Raw genomic sequence first — 27,586 nt, forward strand, 5'->3', positions numbered from 1 at the left:
CCCCTTCCGCGGAAAATTATATTATATTTACATGGTTAAAATATTTTTTTAGGTATATATAGTAGATGTCGAACCCCCTTCAGCTATTTTATGTGTCTATTTCTTCATATTTTGAATCCCCTTATCGAAAATTCTGGCTCCGCCACTGATTATTATCATTGTTGACTAGTGAATCTTTATAAAATATTAAATATGTATCTGAAAGCTTGTAATCATAAGCATTTATTTATGAAAGGAACATGCAAGCTAGGCAATTTATCAACACGGCACCTTTGGATATTCCAACATCTTATTTATGAACTATGATATACTCATTTAGTAAGATTGTATAAGAATCGGAGAAATTACGAAGAAAAAAAATATAACTTAAAAAATCTCAATTACATATCTAAATACAAATTAATCTAATTTCATAACATGATTTCACGTCACATTCAGAACTACGTATTTTCCAATAGGTCTGGTAAACGTTGTTATCATTTTTAATTGCCACAACTGGCAAATTAAATTTGGTATACAAGAGAAAAGTTATCATGTCATTTTATCGAGAAGGGGATATATATTATTGTGATCAACGACAGAAATCTTCCAGATCAGGTTTTGAACATTTTGCTAGTGGCCGTATTAGGCCAAAACTGAAAAGCCAACTGCCAGCCGGCCGGCCGCTAAGAATTTTCCCCTTACCTCGATGATACGTTAATCAGGAATCGCTTGATAAATTATATAAAAACAATGCTAAATAAAATATATTAATAATGCTTGCACCTAGCAATAAGCATCACAAGAATGCCAGTCTGATGCTAATTAATACATATAACTGACTTTTAGTTGGTTCTAAAAATAAAAAAATAAAAAAATAAAAAAAGATTAATCATAGAGTACTAAATATTTGTTTATGACTCAATGCAGATATTCCTTATGTTTTAAACGCCTGCACCATTTATATTATGGGAATTCTATACAAATAGATTGACTGAGTTATGAATACATCATCTGTGTATTTTAAAATATTACACTCATATCTTTTATATTATGAAAATTGTATACAAATATAGTAAGTTAGTTATAAATTCGAGTCTTTTTAATTTTTGCAAAATGCAAGTTATCTAAGCACCAAGCCAAACATGTCTAGATTTTAGTCCAACTCATTGATTAAGATTTTAAAGTACCAAAATACCACTCTAAGTGGAAAGTAAAGAAATCTGCACACAAAAAAATGAGTTTAATTAGGGTAATTTAAGGGTAGATAATTTATGCCCACCTAAACTGAAAGTGATTATAAATGCTATAACAAAACTTCGTAAGGAAGTATCATGAGAACTCTATGAAAATTAAGTTATGTATCAACAAGCGAATCAAAAATTTACTGCCAATCACAAATTTCAAGTTTGACAAAAGATTTTTTATTTAATTTGACATGCCATGCGGGCTAGGTGTCATTATGTTAATAAAAAAATAATTCAGCCCTTGTTTATTAAAAAAAAAATCATTTACTCATATACTATTATGAAAATCCTACACAAACAAATTATGTGATTCCCTATACCAAAGGAAAGCATACTATCCCCTATATTTTTCGTAAGAAAGTATTGAAAGCCCGTATTATAATCGAGATTCAACGCTAAAATAAAAGATCATCCAACTAAATAAATAAATGAAAATTCAAAGCAGAGAAATAAAATGCAAATAAAAATAAAAATGAATACTTCTTTAAATAAGAAAATATTTATTATATTGTCTAGATAGCTTGATCACCTACTGTATCATCTCCATAGGACTTGTTTGGATATGATTTCAAATTATAATTTGAAATCATGTGGATTTGATGGGCTAAAAATGATATGGGCCGTGGGCTTAAACCATGATCTTCAAGGCCCAATTGGCGTGTCTCAATCTTACTGAAGTCTATCCCGTTTCCCGCAATCTCTCTCCCCGCCACTGGTGCTTTTGTCACTCTCTCTGCAAATCATCTGTTCGAATTATCCATTTTCAAATGCATAATGCTCCTTTCAGTCTCACTGCTTCCCAATTCATCATCGTCATTCGCCACCGTAGCATTTGCTTTCCCAAAAGTTCACGGCGTTTTCAGGCAGTCCATTCGATTTAAGGTCCATGGCTTCCTGAACAAACCACTGGAATCGAGCTCTGGACCGGCCTCCAATCAACCATCGGTAATTCTAGACAGTCTCAGGGTCCTCGAATGGGACAAATTATGCGATTCCGTCGCTGCCTTCGCCGGTACTTCCTTAGGCAAAGAAGCTCTCAAGGTTAACTCTTCGTGTACTTTCCTTTTTTTCACTTTTCCTTCTGTTTGATTGAAGAATGAACTAATTACTTTAGCTCATTATATGTGTGATTTTGTAAATGTGAATGTGTGTCTGTATATGCATGTGTATCGTATATGTATACGGTTGTGTATTTATGTGTATATACTTAAAAATACAGGATTCTCAAAGGAATTGTTGTGGTGCAGGAACAACTAGGTTATTTGAATCAAACATTTGAAGAGAGTCTCGGACTCTTAGAGGAAACCAATGCGGCTGTGGAGATGAATAAGTACGGTGCCATGGTGGATTTTAATGGCATTGATATTGAGCTGGTAGGTCCTTAACTTGGTTTATTGATCCTGTGGTGTGCTGGTTTTGTTTGAAACTTTAGTTTGCTTCTGTGTAAATCTAAATGAATAATCTGGGGAAACTCATTGTTGTTCAAGTTCCTGGTTAAATTGTGAGATGCAGAATGATGTTGTCTGTTTCTCTATCGTTGAAGGTTAAAACTGCCATACGGGTTGCACGCCGAGGTTTTCCTGTCAGTGGGACTGAAGCATTGAATGTTGTAGCACTACTGCAGTTTGTGGAAATGCTGCAGGCAAATGTCAAAGCTGCAGTCAAGCAAGATGCAGAATGGTATCAGCGCTTTATGCCTCTCACAGAAATGGTAATAAAATTCTGGTAACAATGAACTTTTCAGCAATCATATATGGTGCATTTGTTCCAATTATTTTCTATTTTTACTGCAGATTATGGAACTAACCATAAGCAGATCACTAGTGAGGTTCATACAACAACTAGTTGATGGAGATGGCTCTGTCAAGGATTCTGCGGTCTGTCCTCATCTTTTATGAACAGCTTTGATATTTCTGCAGTTTTAACTTTTATTTTAAGCTTCTCAGAGGCCGTAACACAAGTCACTTCCTTACATTTTCTTCTGCATCTTCTATACACATGCATTGACTCTACTATTTGCTGTAGTTATATTCTACTGTATGAGTCTTATTAATATTACTTTATGGTTTTAGAGCTCTGCCTTGAAACAATCTCGTGATCAAGTTCGCCTTCTTGAAAGAAAGGTAGACTTCATTCTTCCTCCTAATTGACTGTTCTTCAGCAAATTTGGTGGTTATTACTTTTCAGAAACTTCTTTCCCTAGAAAATATCTTCTATATATAATTTGTAATTTTTTATCAGCCAGTGTATATTTATGCTCTTTTCCTTCATCTGTTATTCGTCTGTTCATAGGTGTGATCGCGTTGGTCAGAGTAAATTTTAAAATCAAAGGCTAGTTTTTAACTTAATTATCATGTTGTGTGCATCCTCTTAAAATGATGGGCTGAACACTGTTATGTTGTTAATTCTTTAACTGTTACGAAAGAAAGTCAGTAAATCATGTGGTTGCATGTCTGAGCTGACTGCCTTAATATTTGACAGACAATGAAGACACTGAAGGTCATAAATCCGTTTTACCAACAGCCTGTAGGTTGTTACCAAGGCTTATACCTTTTCAAATCTAGAATCCCCTTATTCCAGTTTGAATTGTTATCGAATTCATACAACTTGGCAATATATTTGGCAAACATCCCAAGTTCCCAAATACTAGAAAAAACTAGCATTTGGAAATTTTTAAAAATTACCCCAAACTTTTATGTTTTGTAAGAAACACCCATCATTTATTAATTCCAACTAATATTTATCTACCTCCTCCGGAAAAGTTTGACTTATAAGTTGAGTGACAAGATTGAGAAAAAAAGAACAATTTGTTTTTAATGAGTTATAATTCCAACTGAATCAGTGACAAGTTTGAATATGCGATTAATGTATTGCTCTTGCCCATATTGTTATTTTGTTGTTGTTGATTGTTATCAATTATGTTATAAGGTTATTTTTTAACGGAACATGTTCATTATAAGATAATAATACAAATTTATGGGTATAAATCATATTTTTTGAAATAGTCAAATATTCTTGGGAAAATTTGTGACAAAACACATGGTGAAACTTCACGAAAACTTCACCCAAAAATAACTTACCAAGAATATTTGGAAATTTGTGGCCAAACTCTAGCTTAATACTTCCAAGGTTTTAATCTATTTTCTCTGCGTATGTAGTAGGCACGTTAATAAAGTTTTGTTGTTCTTTGACACGAGAACTTCTAGAAAATGACACAAGAACTGCAGGAATTATCTATTTGGATATCTTTAATTAAAGCAGCACTTCTTACAAATGTCAGGAACCATTTGCCTCTTTGTTGTATTTCTGTTAGGGGAATTCCCACATTGCTGGCTGGGTGTGAGATTGACTATGCTGTTGATGTGTCCTGCACCACACTCCCTGCTTGGACATTAACGCATTGCATTCTCTTGTATCTTCAGTTATACCAGTTGATGGAAAGCATAATCAGGAACGGCATGGAAGAAGCATCTGCTATGGTAATCTGTCCTTTGTCCTATTCATTAGTTTCCAACTGTACAACCTTAAGTCACTTTGATAACCAACTGGTTTTCCACATATTATTAAGAAACTTAAGCTCTGAATGTGGTAATGAAATAAAACAATTTCTCTACCTTTCTGGCTTTATCATAGCACCTTGTGAACCTGATATTCTTTCTCAGGAAGTGAGTGAAATTGATGGCAGATGGTGCATTAGATCAGGATTTAATCAGCGAACGAGCTTTGAGGGGCTACTGTTATCCAGGTGTGTTAATATCTTAAAATCTCCTACTTATTGGGGCTTATGTAAATAACTTTGTATAATGTTTGTACATTTTGTTTTATGTCATTTTCTGTCTCCATCTCGAAAGCTCTATATTGGTAATGAACTTGCTAAGCAGAAGTTTGTGACACCATAAATTAGGAAATGACAAGAATTACTGCTTTGAGTAAATTCCACAATTCATGAGAACTTATCAGAAGCTCTGCTGCTGAAATTGAGTTTGAATTGTTCATTTCTTTCCTGGAATTGGAACAGTTTTTTGGCTTAGTCATTCTACTTTTGTGGTTGATTTTTTTGAAAAATTAAAACAGGTGCTTATAAACAAGACATCTCAAAACCTTCTGGTATGGCATTATCAGAGTGACCAATTCATAAATAGTTCTAATCTTCTGAACTACTGTTTGATAGCTTGTAAGATTTTATTGCACAAAAACTGAATAAATCCCTTTTACAAGTTGAAGACAAACAATTAGGGAACTCTTGGAATGGCATTCAATCAGCTATATAAATTATGATGCTGTTAAAAAAAGTTCACAAATTTGATTGTCTTACGTTCTCCACAAGTGCACCAAAAATAGCATGATATTTCCAGTAGGGGATGCGATACTACTCTTTCATGATCTATTTCTTCCACTCCTAATAGTTGTGGGCTTACTCTTTTTCAAAAGGTAAGTACTATTGATGTAGAAAAAAGATTAAGCAACATAGAACTTGGGAAGCTCGGATTCGGTCAAGATTCGAACAACAATGAGCACGCAACGACTAGTATAAGGGGAGAAAGTTGACTTTGCCCTGACTTTCTTTACAAGTTTCTATGAACCATAACAGGGCCTCATAACCTCATTGATGTAAAAACAAACAGCTCTAAAAAAGTGCGGTGATTATATCCAAAATTGTTGTAGGATTACTTTCTGTAAGATGTGGCCTTGGGACTAACTGAACCCCAGAAGCTAGCTCATGAGGGAGAATTCTGCAAGTCTATTACTAGCGCATTTTCCAATTAATGTGGGACTGTGAATAAGCTATTGTTCCCCTTAGTTAAGCCTAATGTTATACAAGTTTGGTGAAAAGAAAAATATGCTGCTAGATCACCATGGATAAGCTTGACATTATTCAGGTCATTAATGCTTCACCTGTATAGTATTATTCATCACCTCTGAGCTTTCAGTGCTTCAGGTACTGGAAGTGTTGTCGAACCTCTCTCAGCAGTTCCATTGAATGATGCACTCCAGCAAGCTAAGGCATCTGTGTCAAAGGCTGAGGCTGATGTGCTCCTGAAGATAACACAGAAGGTTTGTTTAACTTATGCCCCCTCCCCCCCTTGTGTTGTCATACACGGAAATTAACCAGTTTTTTATTTCTACACAGATGCAAGAAGAAATTGATTACATTGAAAGCATTTTCAGCATGATGGTTAGGCTGGATGTGGTAACTTTCTTGTACCTCTGATTATTTCTTTTCTAATTTTGTTTTCTTTTAATATCTGTATGTTATTTAAAAGACAGGATCCATGTGTTTATTTTTACAATAGATGATAACCAAAATGAGCTTCGCATCGGCGGGAATAGATTTTGAAATGGGTTCATAAGGCTCTGGATCCTACACTACTAACAACTTCAGCTTAAGTGTGTTTATTAGCGAGAATGAGATCTAGTTGGGTGAACAAGTATGGAATACTATAAGTTGTTTAGTGGCTAGCGTTGGGGCACTCAAGAATGATCCTGTTATACCGTACTGATTGGAGTACTAATTGTTGGAGCAGACATGCTATGCCAATTGTGACTGTTGCCATTTCTTTATAAAATGTCATAATATGACTGCTAACATCTGAATAATTAAAAGTTCCCACAAATATTTATCGTTCCACTCTCTTTATCAAAAAAATATTTATTGTTCCGCTTTGTTCATATGTTAGTTTCTCCAACTCAGAGCCTTAACAATTTCAAAATTTGTTCGGCGTTTACCATCTGAGGCCTACTCTAGTTTAATGCTCTTTGATCTATTATGTCAAGTAGAACATTGTTCACAAGTTGACCATTTAGTGGGACTTATTTGATGTCACGTATATTAAGTGTTTATTTTATTTGGTTACTGATGTTCATTTTCATTGTCATTCCCATATCTACAGATCAACGCTAGAGCACGATACAGTCTTGCATTTGGAGGTGCTTGTCCAGATTTATTTTTGCAACAAGAACAGGATAGCTTTGTAGCTACTGATGCTTCATTAGACGCAAGAACCTCAGTGGCATTGCATCCTACACGGAAGAAATGGACAGTGTATCTGCCAAAAGCTTATCATCCTTTATTACTTCAAAAGCATCAGCAGGCTCTACAAAAGGCCATGAAAGATGTCAAGAATGCCAATGCGGTAAGTCACTCTCCATATCACATGCAGATGGAACACGGAAAGCTGTTAGATTCTCCTAGCATTTCAAAATCTCCCTCTTATAGCCTGTCTTTGAGATATGGACAGATTGCAACATAATCTGGTGGGTACTTGCACCAGGCAATCTCTCTTCAGGATGGTTTTTATTTTATCAGAGAAAAAAGATTATCCATAAGTTCCCTATATGAATCTCCTGCCATTTGAGTTGGAAGCTATAAGAGTGCCGAGACTACAGCCGAGTTCCATGAAATATATAAAATTTTCTATTAAAAGATTCAGTTATTTATCATAATTGTGTTTGTGCCGTTGGAGCTCTTTTTGGATTAAATTTGTTACTTGTATGAGTGGTTAAGATCTAGTAAGATCCTGTTGTTATTGCTTCCTCTTTTTTATTTTGTAATCTTTGCAAAAGGTTTTGTGGGTTTCACTTACCTGGTCAGCTCATATGCCTGGAAGTTGAATTACTACTATGTATGGGTGGGGTGTGGTTGTGGATTCTTTTAAGGGTGGGATATGGCTTTTTAGTAAGCCTGTTCAGTATCTATTCCAATTATTATCTTATAGAGCCACCTTACTACCTTCCTTGACCAATTAATGCAACCTGTGAAGTCGATAATGTCTGAGGGTGAGGTTCTCTATCTAAGTGGAAATGTTTTTGTATTCCTCTTCGTTTTATTCGTTTAATAGTTATTGGTTTGATAGAGAACTTTAAGTAAGTTTTGTTGGGACAATAAGTTGTTAGAAACTCTTTACTGCTCTCTTTTGGATGAAACAGTTACTGCTGCTGTTAACATCTGGGAATTTGTTTTTATAGGCCTCAGTAGAATTGTAAATCTAGAGATACCATGACAGTGCATCATAACAGCTTCTAGATGCCATGCTATGTTTGAATAGCCTTTCTTCTCTATTCTATCAGATGCTGGCTCCATTTGTTATATTCTCATAATAATTTTATGGATTCTCATCATCATGATAACTTTGGGGTAATATGCACTTAATTGAATTACTTTGAGTTCACTTAAAAATTCAGTTGGTCTTTTGTGTATAGGAAATTAGGAGGAGGAAGCAGCAGGGAGGAAATATTACTTTGAGAAAAGAAACCAATGTCAATTTACAGTCCTTGGAAGCAAAGGTAATTTTTTTAATGTGATAGCTGGCATTTGATGGTTTATGCAAAATTTCCATTGTAAATGAATGAAGTACTTTTAACCTGTTGACTTCAGGTTGCTAAGTTGAAAGAGGAACCACCTGTTCCTGTTGACATATATGTTGCTCACAACACTCGAGTTTTGGTTATAACTGGCCCCAATACTGGGGGTAAAACCATTTGCTTGAAGACTGTGGGTTTGGCTGCTTTGATGGCAAAATCCGGTCAGCACAAGTACTATATATTTATTTATTATACTTTGTTCATCAAGTCAACCCAGAAAATGAAAACTTTCCTTGTACCTCAATATATCTACTGGACATTATATATTAAAACATCAAAAGTCATCAGTTACCAGTATCCTATGCAAAGAGGTAATTTAGAACCTATCAAAAATTTGAAACATGCTTAAATTTACTTTCCTGACATCCTCATCCATCTTCGTTTCTATGCCTCAAGATTATCTATTGTTGAATTAGGATTCCCGCCAAATTATTATTATCAGCTTTTCCTGGCCATGTTTCTTGTTCCTCCATAAATCATATGCAACTTATACAAACACAAACTCATTCTCCATTAAGACTTGCAACTTCGCAAGTTTTTTTAAAACTTTTTTTGTGAAGATGGTGTCCAAGCCAACTAACACGCCTCGGCCTTTCCACTAAGTACATGCATCCTCCCACTAGTACAAGTTTTGGGTAACCTTGCTAACAAAAAGCTTAGGCAGATGGGAAGAAAAAAACATATGCTATTGGGATCCGACCTTGGTTTTCCATGATCTTCACCTACGCCTCGGCCGTATTTATATTTTGTTGGTAATTAGATGCTGCCCAGACCTATTTAAGATTGTGTTTGAGGTCTCCTCTTGGTTCAAATAGATTGAGGAAATTTGGACTTGGTATTCTTTCACTGCTACCCTGCCGGGCATTTGTTAATTGCTGTGTTATTCCCAACAAGCATATTGGTAGGTAGTATGCTTTCTAAGAACACGAACTCTAGGTTGTGCACAAAAGTACTTATATTTGTGTAATCTTATATTGAAGTGCATAACTTTTAATGTTAGACTAGATTTGCAGGTCTTTATGTGTTAGCATCAGAATCAGTGAAGATCCCTTGGTTTGATTTTGTATTTGCTGATATTGGTGATGAACAATCCTTATCCCAATCACTGTCTACCTTCTCGGGGCATCTGAAACAAATTAGTGTAAGTTAAATGAAGTTCCCTCTGAAATTTCTGGGCCTTTTTACTAGCCTGACATGATGTGGCCAAGTTGACTTTTCACTTCTTACACTTTTCCTTGATGATGAATAGTCGAAGCTATTTATAATCAAGAAATTATCTAGATTATAGTATAAAGGCTCTTGTTTAATTTAAATATCGACCACAATCCTGGTATATGGTTCCTCTAGTGTAGGATCTATATTGCAGCTCTCCAGGAGTAAAGCACATAAATTGTAATAATGCAAAGGAAGTGTCAGCATTAGCTTAAGTACACATGTTACATTACATCAACCTGCTATATTTTATCATGGAACTTTTTGTCAAATCTAGGGGGAAAGAGGAAGGATTTTATTTTGTTTGTTTGAACCTCAGGTAATTGTTAATTATAGACAGTCCCAAGTATGGATAACTGAGGAGGCTTCTGTAATATGTTAACATATGTCAAATTCACTTTTGAACATGAATAGAGAAATTAAACTTTTGCGTGTGTGCTACATTTCATATGGTCTATTAGGTGCTATATGAAAGAAAATTGAGAGGCTAAGTTGTTATCAAGTGAAGAAAAAGGGACAAAAGACATTTTAGGTATTGAAGATAACATTGTACCAAGTAGCAGCATAATAGGCCTTCCGGGCCATTTACGGATATGATAGAGGGACAGTTAATATTGCTGGCCATAGGATGGTGTGATAGGAGCAAAGCAAAAATTTATAGGATCAATATGCGCTAAATTATTCCATATATGAAATATTATACCTGCTATATTACATTGATTCTGGCAGAGATGCTTAGTATTTTGAAAGCAAAAGATTTTGACATGATGAATCTGCTGATTTAAGAGTCAGAATTGACAATGAAGAAAGTGAAGACCCAGTCAAGATAGTACGTCTGGAAGGTAGATTCATATTTGAAATGGTATGAGCTTAATCAAGGAAGGTGTATAGTCCTCCTTTTAGAAAAAGGGATGTTATAGAAATGAATAGGAAGAAACAAAGAGGAGGGTCCAAAGTTACAACAGATATAACTGTACTCCATCTGTTTTGAATTTCCCTTGCACAATTTTATATTTTGAGTTTCAAGATGATTAAACTTGTCAACATTTCCAATATGGTTGTTCAAGGACTTCTCTTTTTTAAGGTAAAGAACACTTCAGAAAGTTATAAATGATCAAACTGTTAATATCAGAATTCAAAATACTGAAAAGTATTTGATAACTTATGGGCATGTTAGTCCGTGAAAGGTATCTAGATTGGATGAACTGGGACAAAAGGTGAAAATATTAGGTAATAACTTCTGCTAAATAGTGAACATCCCTGGATAGAGCTACCAGAGAAAACAGATTATACGTTGACGCCATAAAGAAGATAATGCTTGGCTGAGTGGCATGTGATATTTAAGTTGTAACCATGCAGATTCGAACTGCCTAAGCATTATGTATTGCTACTGGGTATACTTACTGAATCAGTTGGTATAGTTATAAGATACATAATATTATAATAGGTTGTTTCTGCTTCCTAGGAATTCTTTAGCATCCTGCACATGATGCCTGTTGTACAGGCTATCAGCTACCTTGATGGACTGTTTTAGCGGAATTTGGCTTATCAGTACTTCAATGGTTTTATGAATTGCTAGATCTCTTCCCAATATTAGGTTATTTGTTGTCCATGATGCTTGACGATTTTGAAAATATTATCAGGAAATGCTCAACTCCCTTTTCAAATGCTCTTTTGGCTTTTCTTTTACTAAGATCTTCCTTTTCCCAAGGTCAATATTCAAACCAACCTTGTGAATATTTGAGGTTGAATATTTCATGTAAAATGAAGCATAAGGTTAAACTTATTGTTACCATTCTTTATCAAAGACGAATCCAATTCAGTGCATTTATCAATTAGTTGAACTCTTGAATGTGTCTCTAATGATATCATTGACAGTTATTCTCCAGCTACAGTTAATGTCTATGGCTTTAAGGTGTTCCTTTTAGATCCAAATGCAGAAATTTAATATGATTTCTTGTCCAAATCTGCAGAAAATCCGGTCTCACTCAACAGACATGTCACTCGTGCTATTAGATGAAGTATGTACTTCAGCAGTTGTTCATTTGTTCTTCCAGAGACGCATGCTATGAACAAGTGAAATTATGCATGACATGAATGGACATTTTCCTTCATAAAAACCATAGTGTGTATTCTTCATCTTGTAGGTAGGGGCAGGGACAAATCCTCTAGAAGGAGCTGCACTTGGGATGTCATTACTGGAATCTTTTGCACAATCTGGAACTTTGTTGACTATAGCTACAACACATCATGGAGAACTTAAAACCCTTAAATACAGGTGCTCAATGCTAAGATGGAACTTTTATATGAGACAAAAGGCTTACCTCCTCTAACATCATGGTGCTACAATGTACTTGACAGCAATCATGCATTTGAAAATGCATGTATGGAGTTCGATGAAATGAAGTTGAAACCAACTTATAGGATTCTTTGGGGAATACCAGGTTGTCCTTGTATCCATGTGGTAGTTTCTTGATTTGCTTGGAATTTCTTATATGACTGATCATAGGATGTCATGTTCCTTCTTGTGGCAAAAAGAAGAGAAGAAATGATACTTCTTGCTTTGTCTTAAAAAGAAAAAAGATACCTCTTTACTCCCAGATCAAATATTGCAGGGCACAATCTCAATGTCACTGAATATTCTTGAAATGCAGTTTTCCTATTTATCATACTTCTCAAGACCTTTACACTTTCAATCATTACCAGATATTCCTCAGATAACCTTTTTTTAGCTCATCATAGAGATAGTACCAAGTAATAGTGTAAAACCATGGTGTACTCCGTATCAATTTGTACACTATAATTTAGTAAATCACCATGAGTTTTGGGATTGCACAATTCTGTACAAAGTGCAGGCTGTCTATGATAAGTTGTTTATTCTGGTTCAAGTTTACCTTGCATTATCTGATACGCAAATTTCTTATTCCGTTTTCAAAAACTGGACCTACTCAGTAGTTGCGGAGTCGAGAGCTTTCTTGTTTCAGCGTTAATTTTTTTTATTGTTTCTTGTATTTTGGGCTCTAGCATGTGTTTTAAATATCTTCTTATGCAGTTTCCACATCTGCATAATTCAATTTGATAGATATTTGAACCGGGACTGGGTCAAGCGGATGTACTCATTATCCGGTTACCTTTTTACGTGACCGGGCGAAAGGGGCTGGGGTCCAATGACGAGAAATCAAGGATAATTGTATATTATTATCCATTGACAAATTTCAGAGGATATTCTCTCTAAAGATGGCACAATTCAAACTTACTATAGATAGTTTTTGATTCTTTGATGTCTTATCATCATGAGGTGATCGTATCATTGATTTTTTGTTAGCATCTCTGATTTTCAGACTTCTCCAACTGCAGGGAGGTCAAATGCAATCAATATAGCCGAAAGGCTCGGGATGCCTGATGTCATTGTGCACAAGGCTCGTGAACTTTATGGAGCTGCTAGTGCAGAAATCAATGAGGTACTTGCATATGATACCATTAACTTAGGTATTCAGGATGTTGATACTTGTAATTGATAAAAGATTTGCATGGCATGTTAATAGTTAGCCTTATATTGCTACTGAGCATCCTTATGGGAAGCCTCTTACCCCTTAGTATTGTCTAAAGTGAGTCTAATACCTCCTTGAAAATAAAGAACAAGTCTTGTGCTGGGTCATGTTTTGCATGCGAACCATGTGTCAGTTGCTGCTTTATTATATTTTTCACTGCTTTTCCTTCTTTTTCAGCAGCTTATTACACAATGAGTCCAAAGTAAGTGATCTTCTCTTTTACTGCCAAACCTTTCGCCACTGCCAAATTATTTACCACTCAAATTGGAAACAACTTTTAGCTATTTGGATTATCATATGATTTCAAAGGCAGATTAGCTTAAAGATCAAGCCAGAGTCGATCATTTCCTTATCTTGCTTCTTGGTTTCTTAATTTTTTTCAAAAATCAAACTAGATGCAAATTGAGTAGTTATTTTGTATCGTCAGTCTAAAGCTTTGACGGAACCAGAGTCACAGTTACCAGCATAACTGACTGTAATATGGGAACTGGAAAAAGCTCCTGCTTGGGGTTCCGAAACGTACTTAATGTCCTGATATTGGACCCAAAAACTGCCGTTATTTTTCTTGGCACCATAAAACCCAATACTTCAGATCCAAAAAGGATAGAGAACCCATCTCGTCGGAAAAAATGGCACCTGGCTAAAAAGAGTTGCTGCTGGCCAGCGTTTAAAAAGGAGATATATCAGACTGAAGGTGGAAGTGAAACGTGTTGTGTAGTGAAGAGAGTGAGGCGGTAAGGTAGAGGCTGTAATTTTGAAATGGTGGTCACTTCGAGTTTTTTTCTTAAAGAAAGCTGGTATGGGGAAGATGGAAAAAAATAAGAGAGTAAAGAATAAGAAATGATTTTTTTAAAAATAATTAATTTGTATAATATCCAATTGAAAAGCAACACATGTACTTTTTTTGTCCGCTTTTAGTGTTCTTTTTCCTTTCACGTGCGTATAGGAAGGGAAGACAATTTTTTGCCACGTTGATTCTCGGGGTGGTTAATACGTAATACTTAGAGCGGGGTGATAGGTCGCCCGTAAAGTTGAAGTGGGTAAATGACTTTTCTAGACAAGATGAATATAATTTCCTATTTTTATTCAATAGATTGCTTACCAAATCCTTGGATTTATTGCCACTTCATAGAAACATATACACCAAGAAATTTGCTGACCTGTAATTAGCTACTGTTGATTTTAGTTTCATGAGTAATTTCAATTGGTTATCGAAAACAAAAGTTCCTTTCTCTTCATATGCTCTTGATAGAATAATGCGCAAGAAAAGTATTTAATTCAAACACAATAATAAGTCATTATGACATCAAATTTGTGCATCTGAACATGCACGAATCTGATTTTCTTAAGCACTTTGATTTGTATTAATTAGCAGGTGCTTTTCTAAGCCTTTTTGCTAACATTGTACTGCAGGTTATACTTGACATGGAGAGATTTAAGCAGAACTTTCATGAGCAAGTTCGTGAGTCACAACGTCTTCTTAAGTGAGGATCCTATGTTACCTTTGCTGATTCCATATACCCTCAGTAATCACCAAAATAGATCTATCTTCCCTTATGCAGTAGTTTTGGTCGTTGAAACTGTTTCAATAGTGATTTTGTTCCATTATAGATCTCAATCTTCTCTCCGTTGATAGTTTAGCAAAGGGATCTGATCCAACCAAATCAAGAAGCAACAAGTTAAAAATGGAAATAAATAACAGCGCTCTATGGCTATCAAATGCCTCATCCTAGTTACTGAGATAGGCTAATACTAGTTGGCCTCTACCTGAACCTAAGATGCTAGAGAGAGAGAGTGTGTATGGATTGAAAAAAAGAAAAGAAAAGGAAAGATATGGGGTAGTAGAGGGTAGTTGAAATATGGTAACTACAGTAACTCTCACCTGCAAAAGAAGAGAAACAGTGACAAAAGTCTGGCTGGTCTGTGGTTATCAAAAAAAAGTCTGGCTGGTCTGCAGAAGCAGAGAGCAAATCATGAAAGTTATGGTAGTGGGAGGGAGCAGTAGTAATTGGAATGTTCAGACTGGTGGCTGTTTGATGGAACAGATTTCAAGTTGAGTTTGACTTATGATCTATGTTATATATGCTGATGGTGGCTGAAAAATTTAGTGAAAGCAGTTCTAATAAATACTATTACCAGAAATGCTCTTCATAAAAGAAATTACCAGAAGATTTCACATTTCATCTAGGGATTGTTTCTCCCTCGGCTGCCTTTTGCTCTTTTTTCTTGCAGTAAACTAACTATCAAAAATCTCATGTTGTGTGTATTTGTTCTCTGCCTTTTGGTTTAGGCTCACTAAAGGCCTCCATCACAAGTTGCTTATTGCCAGAAAAAATGTGAAAGAACACAGCATTAATCAAAGATTCAGAAAGGAACAGGAAATATCTGAAGCAGTTGCAGTAGCACGATCTTCCATTCAAAGGAGAGCACGACAATATCGTGCAATTTCTAGTCAACCATCCCAGAAATTATTGGGAAGTAATGGACACACATCAACTATGAAGAGTGAAGCTAAAGAGGAAAAAAGTGAAATTTCAGAAGCAACTCCTGCTGTGTTCCCCTCTCCCAGTACATCCAGGCTGCCTGTTTCAGGTAACATAATTTCTTTCTTCTTTCTTTTATGTGATGATCATTATTGCTTGTCAACGGACAATGGCTTGCTAGCATCTATTATATTTTCTTGTTTTACATGGATCAAAATATCCACTATTGGTTGCAATGATCTGTTTTGCCTATATACAGCCAAGAGGAGGAAACTTCCCAATGTTGGTGATTCAGTCCATGTTCCTTCGCTTAACAAGCAAGCTTTAGTCCTGAAAGTCGATCCTTCTAGAGAAGAGCTTTTAGTCCAAGCTGGTAACATGAAGCTTAAGCTTAAATTAACAGATGTATTGGCCTGAAAGGTGCCCGCACCAGGTAGGTTTTTCATATCTCCATCCTGCAGTGAGAAGTGTCCTTGGGAGTCTGGGACTGGCATTTGAAACCGCCTCCTGCCACCTGCAATTGGTATGACGGGACAGTTAAACTTGCTAAACGTGAAGTAGGAATGGTCGATTGGTATATTTCCTTACTATCACGTTTAATAATAAATAAGTGCAATGAGCTCGGGATATATCGTATAGCCTGAGCATATATCCAGTTACCGGGATGCATCTCATGCTATTTGACTAGGTACTCTCACAACTGAGATCTAGCATGCCCATAAGGAATTGTACTCGGTTTTCAGCTGCACCACTTTCACGGTGTTATGGCTTTTTAAGAGGATGCCTCGAAGAGAAGGGTCCATCAGAAAATATGCCCAATGTTGGCAAGCTAGCAATAATTTTCAGTTAAGTGCATGGGGTCATATGCAAGGCAGTGTATCAGGCCAAATACGACGTCTCTTTGAGCTCCGGGCTATACTAAAGTTATGGGGAACTTTTGATTGCTCCTCGTTCAGGTGTACTTGTATTTATTTGAGCTTGCTGGATTTGATTAAAGTCAACTACTAGATTCTGGATGACATCAGTTTATTTTTTTTTTTGAAATCAGTAACTTAGGATGACATCAGTTTATTTGAACTAGGTTGACTAGTTGCCTTGATTGGAGTGTACTTATTACTCTAGTAACTTCGTTGTGTACAAAAACGTACAGATTTTATACTTCTAAATGAAATTTAGATCTAGCTAATTACTTAGTCGCTCTTCCCTAGTTCCACCTTTAATATTCGACTGCAGCCTAAGAGTGTGAAGTCCTCACATGCAATACCTTCGTTCTTTTAAGGTTCATGTAAATGCCTGATATACAACTGTCATTATTAGTATTTAGGATTGCGGCCCGCCAGGCAAAACAAATTTTAAAAAATAAAAACCATAAGTTTATGTCCCTGCCCTGCATCTTCCATAATATGAGATTTGAAGCACATATTATTTCCAAGATTCTGACATTACATCAATAAACATAGAATGCGGAGGCTGCGTTGTTAGCAGGAGTACAGAAGAGATGGACCAAGGCTGCTTCCTTATTAGACATCGAGAAGTATTGAGGAATTCATTCTTTTTCTTCTTGCCAAGCTTAGTTCTTAAAAGAACAAAACATTATTGAAGATGGCATTACAAGGTACGAAAGCAGTTCAATGCAACTTGGATAGAATCTAAACTGCTCTCACTCTTTTTTACTACAACAAGCTAATAGTACACCCCACCCCCATTAATAGGATCATACTAAATACTGTACTGTGATTTGACATGAAGATACCTAAGCCAACAGTACCTAAACTACCTTGTCGTCAAGCAGTCTGCTGGTTGTTTTCATCAGCTGGTGCAACCCATCCAAAATCAGAACTTACATCCAAGAAATAAAGCATGATAACCAGGAAAATGCAGCAGAGAAACATAGGAATAGGTCCAAAGATCCACAAAAATAGTGGAAACGAAAAATAAAATGCACGTAGTCCAAGTGACCAGAAATAGCTGCCTCTATTCACTGTCCTCCCTACATACTCCGCCGTCGCACAATGCCTTGACGAATCCAATTTCTTGTAAGGCACGTTGATGAGTATGCTAGCATGACTATAATACCTAATCGATTGCACATTAAACAAAAACGCCACCATAAAACATACCAATATTGAAAAAAACTTAATTGACAAGCAAAACTCGCTCTTATCCCCATAAACATGAAAACCAACTGAACGACCACTGCTTCCGCCCGTCATTAAGACGGCAATGAGAGAACTAAGCATAATCGCCGTAGATGCTAAAAGCGTCGAAGCCATTATGTTGTTCCTTAGCGTCTGTACTGCTAGAACTCCATTCTGAGATGATTCCTGTTACATTCAATTGATTAATTATTTAGTTAATAAGAAAACTAGTCCGATCCTAATTAATTAATTACCTCCATCCTAGCAAGAACCCATAAGCGACGATTAATGGAATTGATGCCAATGACTGTGTGAGTTGGGTGTTTAAGAATGCGTTGAAGAAGCCATAAGTGATAAGCAACCATGATAAGTAGGCCTAATGGTACCAACACGTAATCCAAAATTTCTTTCTCCATTTTGAAATAGAGTGACGATTTGAAGTTAATGGTCAAAACTCCAATTGTGTATTAGGTCTATAAATTCTACTGCTCCCTACTCCGGCTTTCAAGGCAGGGAGAGGGGGAATTCGGTGGTGCATCGTAATCCCAGTAAAAATTAAAGACATCGTCAGCTAATCGTATATGTATATTACTAGCTTGTACACATTGATAATCTCTTACTCCCGTCCACCTTTACGATACTTGTTTAGTTTAGTATTTTTGTATCTATTTTATCCTTGTTATCAATTTCTAATACATTTTTCAAAGCATTAAATTTAATATATTCAAAATATTACTCTATTATTTATTGTTTCTTAAGGTGTGTGTCAAGTCAATATTGGACAGCTATTTTTGAACAGAGAGAATAATTAATTTTTCACTAAATTTTATTTAGATACTTGAGTTATATAGTACTCCCTTTGTTCCTATTTATGTATTGTCTTTATTAAAAATAGATGATCCTTAATATTTGTCATTTCACAAAAACAATGCATAAATGATATTATTCCTCTTATTTTACCCTTGAGAGTTATTAGTCTTGAAAATATGAATTTAACCAACATAGAAAAACTTAATAAATTAATTATGTTCATTTTTCGGAACATGACTTCAAGAGAATACTAACAAAAGGTACAATGGTAAACTTATATAGTTTCTTAAGGGGCGTAAATCTAAAGTTTAATCCTAAACTGCCGGAAAATTTGGCCAGAAATTTAAAAAATCTATAATATTTTTTTAATTTTAAAATATACTAATCTTTTCCATTTTTTAATTAAAAAATATTTAAGTTAAAAGGGTAAAAATGTTCAAAAAGATAAAATAGCATAAGTAAAATACCATTCTGGCCAAATTTTGATTAAATAAATGAGCACATGGTAAAAGTATTTTTATTAGAATTTTGAAAAGAAATGGTACGTTCTCATATGGCATTAACAATGACTACTTTAGAACATGCACAAAAAAAGTCCAAAATTTGATTTGAAAATATATAATAAAAATGTTTTATCATGTATATGTTCAAGTCCTTAATAGAAAAAGACTAATTTAAATGGTTATCGATGTATAGAGCCTACACGAAACCACAAGAGAACGTTGAGGTGAAAAGAAGAAAGCAGTATATTCTGATTTCTGGCATCTTTATTCTGAGGTAAGTGATTTTAAGAGATTATTATTTTTTGGATATCATTATATTGTCGCCAAAATGAGTAAATCAAAAACCCAACAGCATCACCTTTTACAAAAGTTTTTATACATTGTAATTGCCGAATACATGATTATTCATATTCAAAATAATTATTTCCCTCTTAACTGTTACTTGTCAAATTTGATTTGGCATATTGGAAAACAATTATTGATATAGGTACTTTGTCAAACTATCTCTATTAAATAATATTTTGTATTAAGTCTTGAAAAATGATTTAGAGAAAGAGTATTTAATATTAAGGGTAAAACATAAAAAAATATAATTGTCTTTTCTTGATTTTTCAAAAATGGCAAATAAAAATGAAAATATATTTTAAAAATAAAAGACAAGTAAGAGTAAACGGAGAAAGTAGAATCTGATTTAGTTCTAGCAACAGTAACAAGATTTACAAGCCATGGATAAATTAATACTCATAATATTCGTCACTCAAGTCACTTTTTCATCGGTAAATTAAATAAGCCTGAGTCAAGGTATATTTGGTCTTTTATGTCTTAACTAATTTTCAACCCGCTCATCTGAAATGTTTTCAACTAACATGCACACACATAAAAAGCACACCGGAACTTTCGAATGAGGATTCGATTCTCCACAATTTAAAATTCTTTTAAATATATAAATATTAATTTGAGATTATTTTAGAAATCAAGCAGTTTAATTCAACTTATATTGAATCAAAACTGCTCGATCTCTCACTCTCCCTCCTTATGCAGTCTGCTGCTGAGTCTCCTCATCAGTTGGTGTAACCCACCCAAAATCAGAACTCACATCCAGAAAATACAGCATAAAAACCAGGAAAACACAGGAGAGGAACATAGGTATAGGACCAAAGATCCACAAAAATAGTGGAAATGAAAAGTAAAAAGCACGCAATCCAAGTGACCAGAAATAGCTGCCTCTATTCACCGTCCTCCCTACATACTCCGCCGTAACACAATGTCTCGAATTCGAAGAGTCCAATTTCTTGTAAGGCACGTTGATGAGTATGCTAGCATGACTGCAATACCTGATCGATTGCACATTAAACAAAAACGCCACCATAAAACATACCAATATCGAAAAAAACTTAATTGACAAGCAAAACTCCGTCCTGTTTCCATAAATATGAGTACTTATAGATCCGCCGCCCTTGCTTCCACCGGTCACTAAAACGGCGATGAGCGAACTGAGCATAATCGCTGTAGACGCTAAAAGCGTTGAAGCCATTATGTTGTTCCTTAACGTCTGTACCGCTAAAACTCCATTTTTCGACGGATCCTGTTACATTCATCGATTGCATGCAACAATTAATTAGTTATGAAATTCATCGCTAAATTAATAATCCGTAGGGAACAGAATTACCTCCATCATAGCGCGAACCCAGAACTGACGATTGATTGAATTGATGCCGATGACGGTATGGGAAGGGTGTTTAAGGATGCGATGAAGAAGCCATAAGTGATAAGCAATCATGAAGATGAGGCCTACTGGTACCAACACATAATCCAAAACTTGTTTCTCCATTTCAATGGAGTTTCAATATTAATGTATCAGAGCTGCAAAAGTGAATGTGTTTTGGGGAAAATATATTGGTGTAGTCTGATTTTACACAGCTTGTCCCGTGCCCTTAAATGCAGGAAGGAGAGTCCAATTGTGACACGAGTCCTTCCCCGGGTCGAGTTGTTCGGTGGTGAACCGGTGTCTCGTAATTTGCGTTTATATTTGACTTGATATACTTATTAATAACATCATTAATAAGATTGAAAAGTTTACTATACTATCCTTCGATTACAGTAAATTCAAAACTTTGAAAAAAGTTATTGAGAAATAAATAACTCCATACTTAACAATAAGGGGAAATATGTATAAAATACATAGGTTGCGGTTAATTTTTGAACCTAAACAATAAGATATACATCTATTTTTAATAATAAGGTGAGGAAATAAAAATAAACAAAAACATTAGAAAAAGAGAAGGAAGGTTAAGAAAATTGTAGAAATTTCATTTTTATTACTTATATATTTGATAAAATTGAGGGGAAGGAAGCCTCCTATTGATGGAAGAAAATTTTGTTCAACAAGAAAAAAGTTGCGTTTTGCTACTTGCTAGATGCCTACATGTAACTATATTAATTAAAAAGAATATATAAAAAATAGCTATGTATAATTTAGTCATCTAGAGGGCCCAGGAGAAAGTGAGAAAACAAACAAAAAGTATATTCTTGGATCTCTATTTACGTACACTCAACTAATATATTTGGACTATTATTTTTTTCCATACATTTTGCTAGAAGAAGTTCGACTTGCTTAAACTTATTTCTGTATTAATTTATTTATGTTTTAACATGAAATTTAAGAAAATAAAGAAAAAAAATTAATTTTGTGGTATTAAATTAAAGTTAGGTTCAATGTATCAAAATGTCCTTTAATTTTATGGCCTAAAACATGTCATATGAAAAGTTGAAACTAATAAAATGTTGCCAACAAATAAAATAAGTCATTTTTTTTTAATCGAAAAATAGTATTTAAAGAAGTTGAACAAGTTATAATTATCGATATCGAATCATATAATTTGATATAATAATATCATACTTTTAAATATCGAAATTGAAATTACCAAAAATAAATAAATTAATAGATATCACAACATACCATATACCATGCTCACCTCTAAAAGAAGAATTGTGCAAACTCTGACGATATAAATAGTCTGCAAATCACATAGGGAATGTAACCTGCACTAGATAAACTCTATGCAATTAGTGGTGGACTCAGAATTTTCGTTCAAAGTTCGAAAAATAAAAGTATAAACGTGTAAATAAGCCAACAAAAACAAAATTCAAGAAAGTAGTATATAGTTCTAGTGGCGGATCCTTAATTTTTTTGGATTTAAAATCACTCTTTTAGCATGTTTTATAAAATAAAAAAACTAAAAAAACGTGAAAAACAGAACTGAAACTAAAAAAAAAAAAAACTGAAACTAAAAGGAAGTAGTAGTATATAGTTTTAAAGGCGGACCCTTGAATTTTTTTGGGTTTAAAACCACACTTTTAGCATGTTTTATAAAATAAAAACTAAAAAAAAGGGAACAAAATTTTTTTTATTTAAAAAAAAATAAAAAACTGAAACTAAGAAAGGAAAAAAGAAAAATTCGAAACCTTGACGTTAAGCTTAATATTAAGGGACGTGCCGCTATCAGTTTCTCTTTGTCATTAAGGGGGTTCAAAATATATATATCCACATAAATACAGAAATTTACCTTATATACAAGGTGTAATTTTTTACCGAGGGGGTTCGGGCCCCTGTATGCAACATGCTCGACTCAGAACGTATTGAGGAGGAATCGATCCTGGATCATCCATGTGACCATGTGAATGACCACCCTCCAAACCAACTAAGTTATCCCGAAGGACTATAACAATTCTGATTAACAATTAAACTTTTGTACGATTTCGAAAAATGATAAAAAATTAGATCAATTACGTTTATTAAAAAAAAGTAACAAAAACAAAAATATGATAGCAGAGGACTCTCAAACACATAGTAAATTCAACAAGTGTTAGCTGTTAACAAACAACTAATCTGTATTCCTAATATTTCCTCCGTCTGAAACTAATTAAAAAGAGGTATTTTATTGCTTTATAACATCTTCCCATTTAAATGATCACTCTAATAATATAGTAATTCGAGACGAAGAAAATATTAAACATTGGTAATAATATCCGCAAAATTAGTAAAGGAAGTTTCGTGTAGAAAACTGAACCATAAATCATATAATATAAATTATATGCAATACCCGCTGGGTGTCACTAACCATGGCTTAAAAGAAAATAAACCCAAGCCACTTTTGGCTAATAAAGCAAATTAGTATTGACTATGGTGTCTTAACTTTTTCTTTTCTTAATGCTCCCATTTTAACACCCCACTATTCAACAATGAAAAATGACCAATTCTTATGTCAGTTGTGTTATGCATTACTGGTGCTTTTTCCCATTCTATTTGCAAATTGATCATGAATGACGATAGGCTATTTGTATTATATTATAAAGTAAAGATAAAAAGAACCAACATGGAGAAAGTTCTCAGGTACTAATCTTAGATAGGGAGAAAATCTTGTTGAAAGTGTCACACATTAATGAGCCTTGCAGTTCACTAGAACAAATTTAGTCGGGGTTCCAATATGAACTTTAAACACCGAGTGAGAAATAAAAAAAAGTTAGATGAAAAGAAAGTGATGTATTTGAAGTAGGATTTTGGCTTATGACATAGAAGTTAACTTATAACTTTTTGATTTATTTTTGTTACTTTCGCTTAAAAATAAGCACTTAATAGCATTTTTTATTTTATTCAAATATTAATGAAATGATTAAAAACTATTCCAGCTTAAAAGCGCAAATCCTAATAGATTCTACTATAGTCACTACCCTCTATGATGCTCTCTCTCATATCTATACTAGAGAAAAAGTTGATAGCAATTAAAAGAAAATTTTGCAATTCAATAAAATGGAGGGGATACCAAGGAAGCATCAGAAGAAGATTCCGACAAGGACCAACAATCAATAATAATTACCAAGGAGGCATCGCAAAGAAGTGATTATTTTTTATAATTAAATTCATAATAAATTATTTTTAAATTTATAACTGCACTGAAAATTTTCTATTATATGTCTTAATTCTTAAATATGTTTATACAAATTTTCATTAATAAAATGTGAATGTTTGTGTGCAAGTTACAACGTTTACTTTCAAGTAACTAAAAACAACAAATAAGGAACTAAAGAAAGCTAGCCAAGCAAGGAAAAGGAGAAAAAGGAGTATTTTAGTCATACAAATACTTAAAAGAGGGAAAATGGAAAGAAAAAAGGGATGAAAAAAGTAAGCTCAGTTGCAATATGCATATATTATTAAGTATATACCATTAGTCAAAGACATTATGATTCCTAAAAAGTAGTAAAAAAAAAAAAATTAATGTCATTTGTTAGAGAAGAGTGATGAGCTAATTGAGTAAGAAATTTGTTTTACTCGATAAGATTCGCTTATTAATTGGACTTGTAAGTATGATATTTTGAAGTACTGAAATTACACTCACGAATATCATCGAAAATATTTGTATTTTAAATTTAACTAAACTCAGAGAATCTTTTATACATACATATATAAAAGATTTAGTTTCTCTTTTTCTGCAAAATCTTTTCTACGTTTTCGGGAATATTATCTCCTATATCCGTACTAAACACGAATAAATTTACTAATCTATATATAATATAAAGGAGAAACATAGACAAGGTGATGTGACACCCCTCTATGGCTCCATTCATATTTATCTTTTTTCTCCTTTTTTTGAGATTTTTTTCTTAATTCTTTTCATTAAATACTTTATTTATTAAATAAAAAAACTAATCATATTTACTATTCTAATTATATCTAATGAGTTACAAAAAATCTCCATCTATTCATATTCTCTACTTAAATAACATATCTCTTCAACTTATTCTTATGGATTATTCTATAAATTACAATCATCCATGGAGATGTTGAATATTCATTTTTCATTTTCTCAATCTTTCTTTCTATTAGTGTAGGTTTTTCTCATTCTTTCTTTCTATTAGTGTAATTTTTTTCTCATTCTTTCTTTCTAATAGTGTAGTTTTTTTCTCTTTTTAAAAAAAATAATATATTTTTCATCTTTTCTGAAATCATAGAAAAGATAGTGACATGATATGTTCTTTACTTTGATGAAGATCAAAGATATATTCTTCAAAGATTTATTATAAAGAGATGTTCACATTAATTTAGTTGAAGATCATCAAAATGAAGTTTAATTATGTTGAAAGATTCATCAAGAGAGATGATCATATTAGTATAAAGTTTGAATGTTTCAAATATTTTAAAGATTCATTAATGTATTGTTTTGATTTCAATATTCTAATATTTTGCCATGCTTGAAAGGTATATTATCTATGGTACATTTCTCATAGCTATTACATATTGTTGTACTTAAAAATCTATATATAATATAAGTTAGATGTTAGAGAAGTGAAGTTGCACCTCTCTTTGGCCAAAGATTCTATTTATCTTTTTTTCTCATTTCTTTTGACAATTTTTCATATTTATCTACTTACATATTATTGTACAAAAAATAAATATATCAATTACTACTCCTCTATTTATTGTTATACTTAAATGTCTGAAAAAATACTTACACTCATTATTATTCTTTGTTACAAAAAATTAAAATCTCAATATTTACCACTTTAATATTTCAAATTATTTGTCTCTTTTTTATTGTATTTTTTTTCCTCTTTCAATTTTGTTAAATTCCAAGAGAGAAGAAGTTCATTTGTTTGCTTTCCTAATAAAACTTAAACACCCAACAAATGTTGAATAGTACATGATTATTTTTTTTGGTCTTCATTGTTTTATTTTTTTCCTTCTTTTATTTATTTTAAAATTCTTATCTCCATAACTTATACCTGATTGAACTTTTACTTTAATTAATATTATTAACTCTTTTCTTTAAGTTTTCATATTCATAACCCCCAACTGTTTAATTTCAAAATTTAAGATACCTTATGATATTAATTTCTTCAATTTTGTCTATATAAATTCATATTTTTTGTTTCATTAAATTCCTACGCAAGATTATTATTTTTATTCCATATTTAAAATAGTGATATTCTATATTATTTTTGTAGTATCAAATTTATAATTTAGTTTGACTCCATGAAAAGGCTCTTGGATATGGATAAAAGGGGTGCTTGATAAAAGCTCAAAAATAATTGCATTGATTATCTTATTTTTTGTCATCTTTGTTTTTGTGATTAAGGACTTGACAAAATTGTGTTGTTATTTTTCTCTTTTTACTTACTTTTTCATATGTTCTCTCTCTCTATATTTTTTAATTTAGGTTCTTATAATTTTTTTAATTGTAGTAAATTATATTTTCATTTAGGCTCAAATTATTTATTTGTAATTTTGTCAGAACACAACTAACTACGCCAACAGACGTTACTGCTCAAAAGAAATGCATATTAAGTATTGAAATACGCAATTCTTAGATATTTCTTATGGTGAAGAACCATTTAAATTTGTTCATTTCTTCTACTTCTAAAGAATTACCAGAATTATCTAAGATATATACGAAAAATTAGCAATAGAGGTTTATTTAGATGATAATAAAAAATAGAGAAAAATAATTTTTTCGACAATAATGAATAAGAGAAAAAACAAGGACAAACAAATGATCAAATATCAAAGAAGAAATGAAATAGAAATATCTCTCTCTTTTTCCTCCTATTTTTAATTTCATCATTTATTTTTTCGAATTAAATGAAGATTCATCATATAGTAAATATATCATTTGACAAAAATAAGAAAAATATAAAGTCCTTAAATGTGTTTATCCAAATTTTATGTATTAACATCATAATATATGATTATTTTTTTTAATAAATTAGTCTTTTAATTTTGAAAAAATATTTGACAATAAAAATGTAATTCACTCAAGCTCTAATTCTACAAAATATTTGTATTGTGATTTTATCATTTTTCTTATTTTTATAATTAATTTTTTATTTCTTGTATCATAATTATTTTTTAAAATAAATTTACATATATATTTCTTAACTGCGCTTCGCGCGGCCAAATTCCTTAGTTAAATATAAACATCGTGCTCTTCTACGTTTTGCATTTAGTGGAGTTATTGGTGGTCATATGAATTGGCAGTCACCCATTAATAAATTACCCACTTTAGCGCCACCAAAACATTAAGGAACGCACATTTTTTACACAAAGTTCAATCCTTGAACACTACGCATGATGATTCCCTCTGGTCAATTAAAATTACAACAACAAACATTAATCAAAAGGATATTTGACTAAATTATTTTTCTAGTAATTAATTATTAAATGACTTTTTGAAATACCAAAGATAAAGTTGGGAAGAAAACACCCACTCCCTCTGTCCAACAATAGGGGAGGATAAAAGTAAAATA

The 27,586-nt window shown here is 33.2% G+C and overlaps 3 protein-coding genes across 3 annotated transcripts; 1 reads left to right on the forward strand and 2 right to left on the reverse strand.

The window, feature by feature from the left end:
* Window positions 1-1,893: 1,893 nt before the first annotated feature.
* LOC125813796 (uncharacterized) lies at window positions 1,894-16,587 on the forward strand. Its single transcript, XM_049493262.1, has 20 exons — window positions 1,894-2,267; window positions 2,474-2,599; window positions 2,770-2,937; window positions 3,020-3,103; window positions 3,299-3,349; window positions 4,649-4,705; window positions 4,889-4,971; window positions 6,158-6,281; window positions 6,358-6,417; window positions 7,118-7,360; window positions 8,427-8,510; window positions 8,602-8,749; window positions 9,602-9,729; window positions 11,774-11,821; window positions 11,948-12,078; window positions 12,162-12,244; window positions 13,158-13,261; window positions 14,765-14,835; window positions 15,642-15,943; window positions 16,094-16,587. The coding sequence occupies exons 1-20, from the start codon at window positions 2,001-2,003 to the stop codon at window positions 16,249-16,251; spliced, it is 2,520 nt and encodes an 839-aa protein (XP_049349219.1). The 5' UTR covers window positions 1,894-2,000; the 3' UTR covers window positions 16,252-16,587.
* Window positions 16,588-17,544: 957 nt separating this feature from the next.
* On the reverse strand, window positions 17,545-18,388 carry LOC125813798 (uncharacterized). The gene is made up of 2 exons (XM_049493264.1): window positions 18,227-18,388; window positions 17,545-18,158 (listed from the first exon to the last, which is right to left on the reverse strand). The coding sequence occupies exons 1-2, from the start codon at window positions 18,386-18,388 to the stop codon at window positions 17,619-17,621; spliced, it is 702 nt and encodes a 233-aa protein (XP_049349221.1). The 3' UTR covers window positions 17,545-17,618.
* Window positions 18,389-20,316: 1,928 nt separating this feature from the next.
* Window positions 20,317-21,193, reverse strand: LOC125813797 (uncharacterized). Its single transcript, XM_049493263.1, has 2 exons — window positions 20,955-21,193; window positions 20,317-20,870 (listed from the first exon to the last, which is right to left on the reverse strand). Exons 1-2 carry the CDS (start codon window positions 21,114-21,116, stop codon window positions 20,319-20,321), a joined length of 714 nt encoding a protein of 237 aa, XP_049349220.1. The 5' UTR covers window positions 21,117-21,193; the 3' UTR covers window positions 20,317-20,318.
* Between the last annotated feature and the right edge of the window lie 6,393 nt (window positions 21,194-27,586).

This window comes from Solanum verrucosum, unplaced genomic scaffold (assembly GCF_900185275.1).
Source record: "Solanum verrucosum unplaced genomic scaffold, falcon-dt-bn FXZP01000205.1, whole genome shotgun sequence".
Classification (NCBI taxonomy): Eukaryota; Viridiplantae; Streptophyta; class Magnoliopsida; order Solanales; family Solanaceae; genus Solanum; species Solanum verrucosum.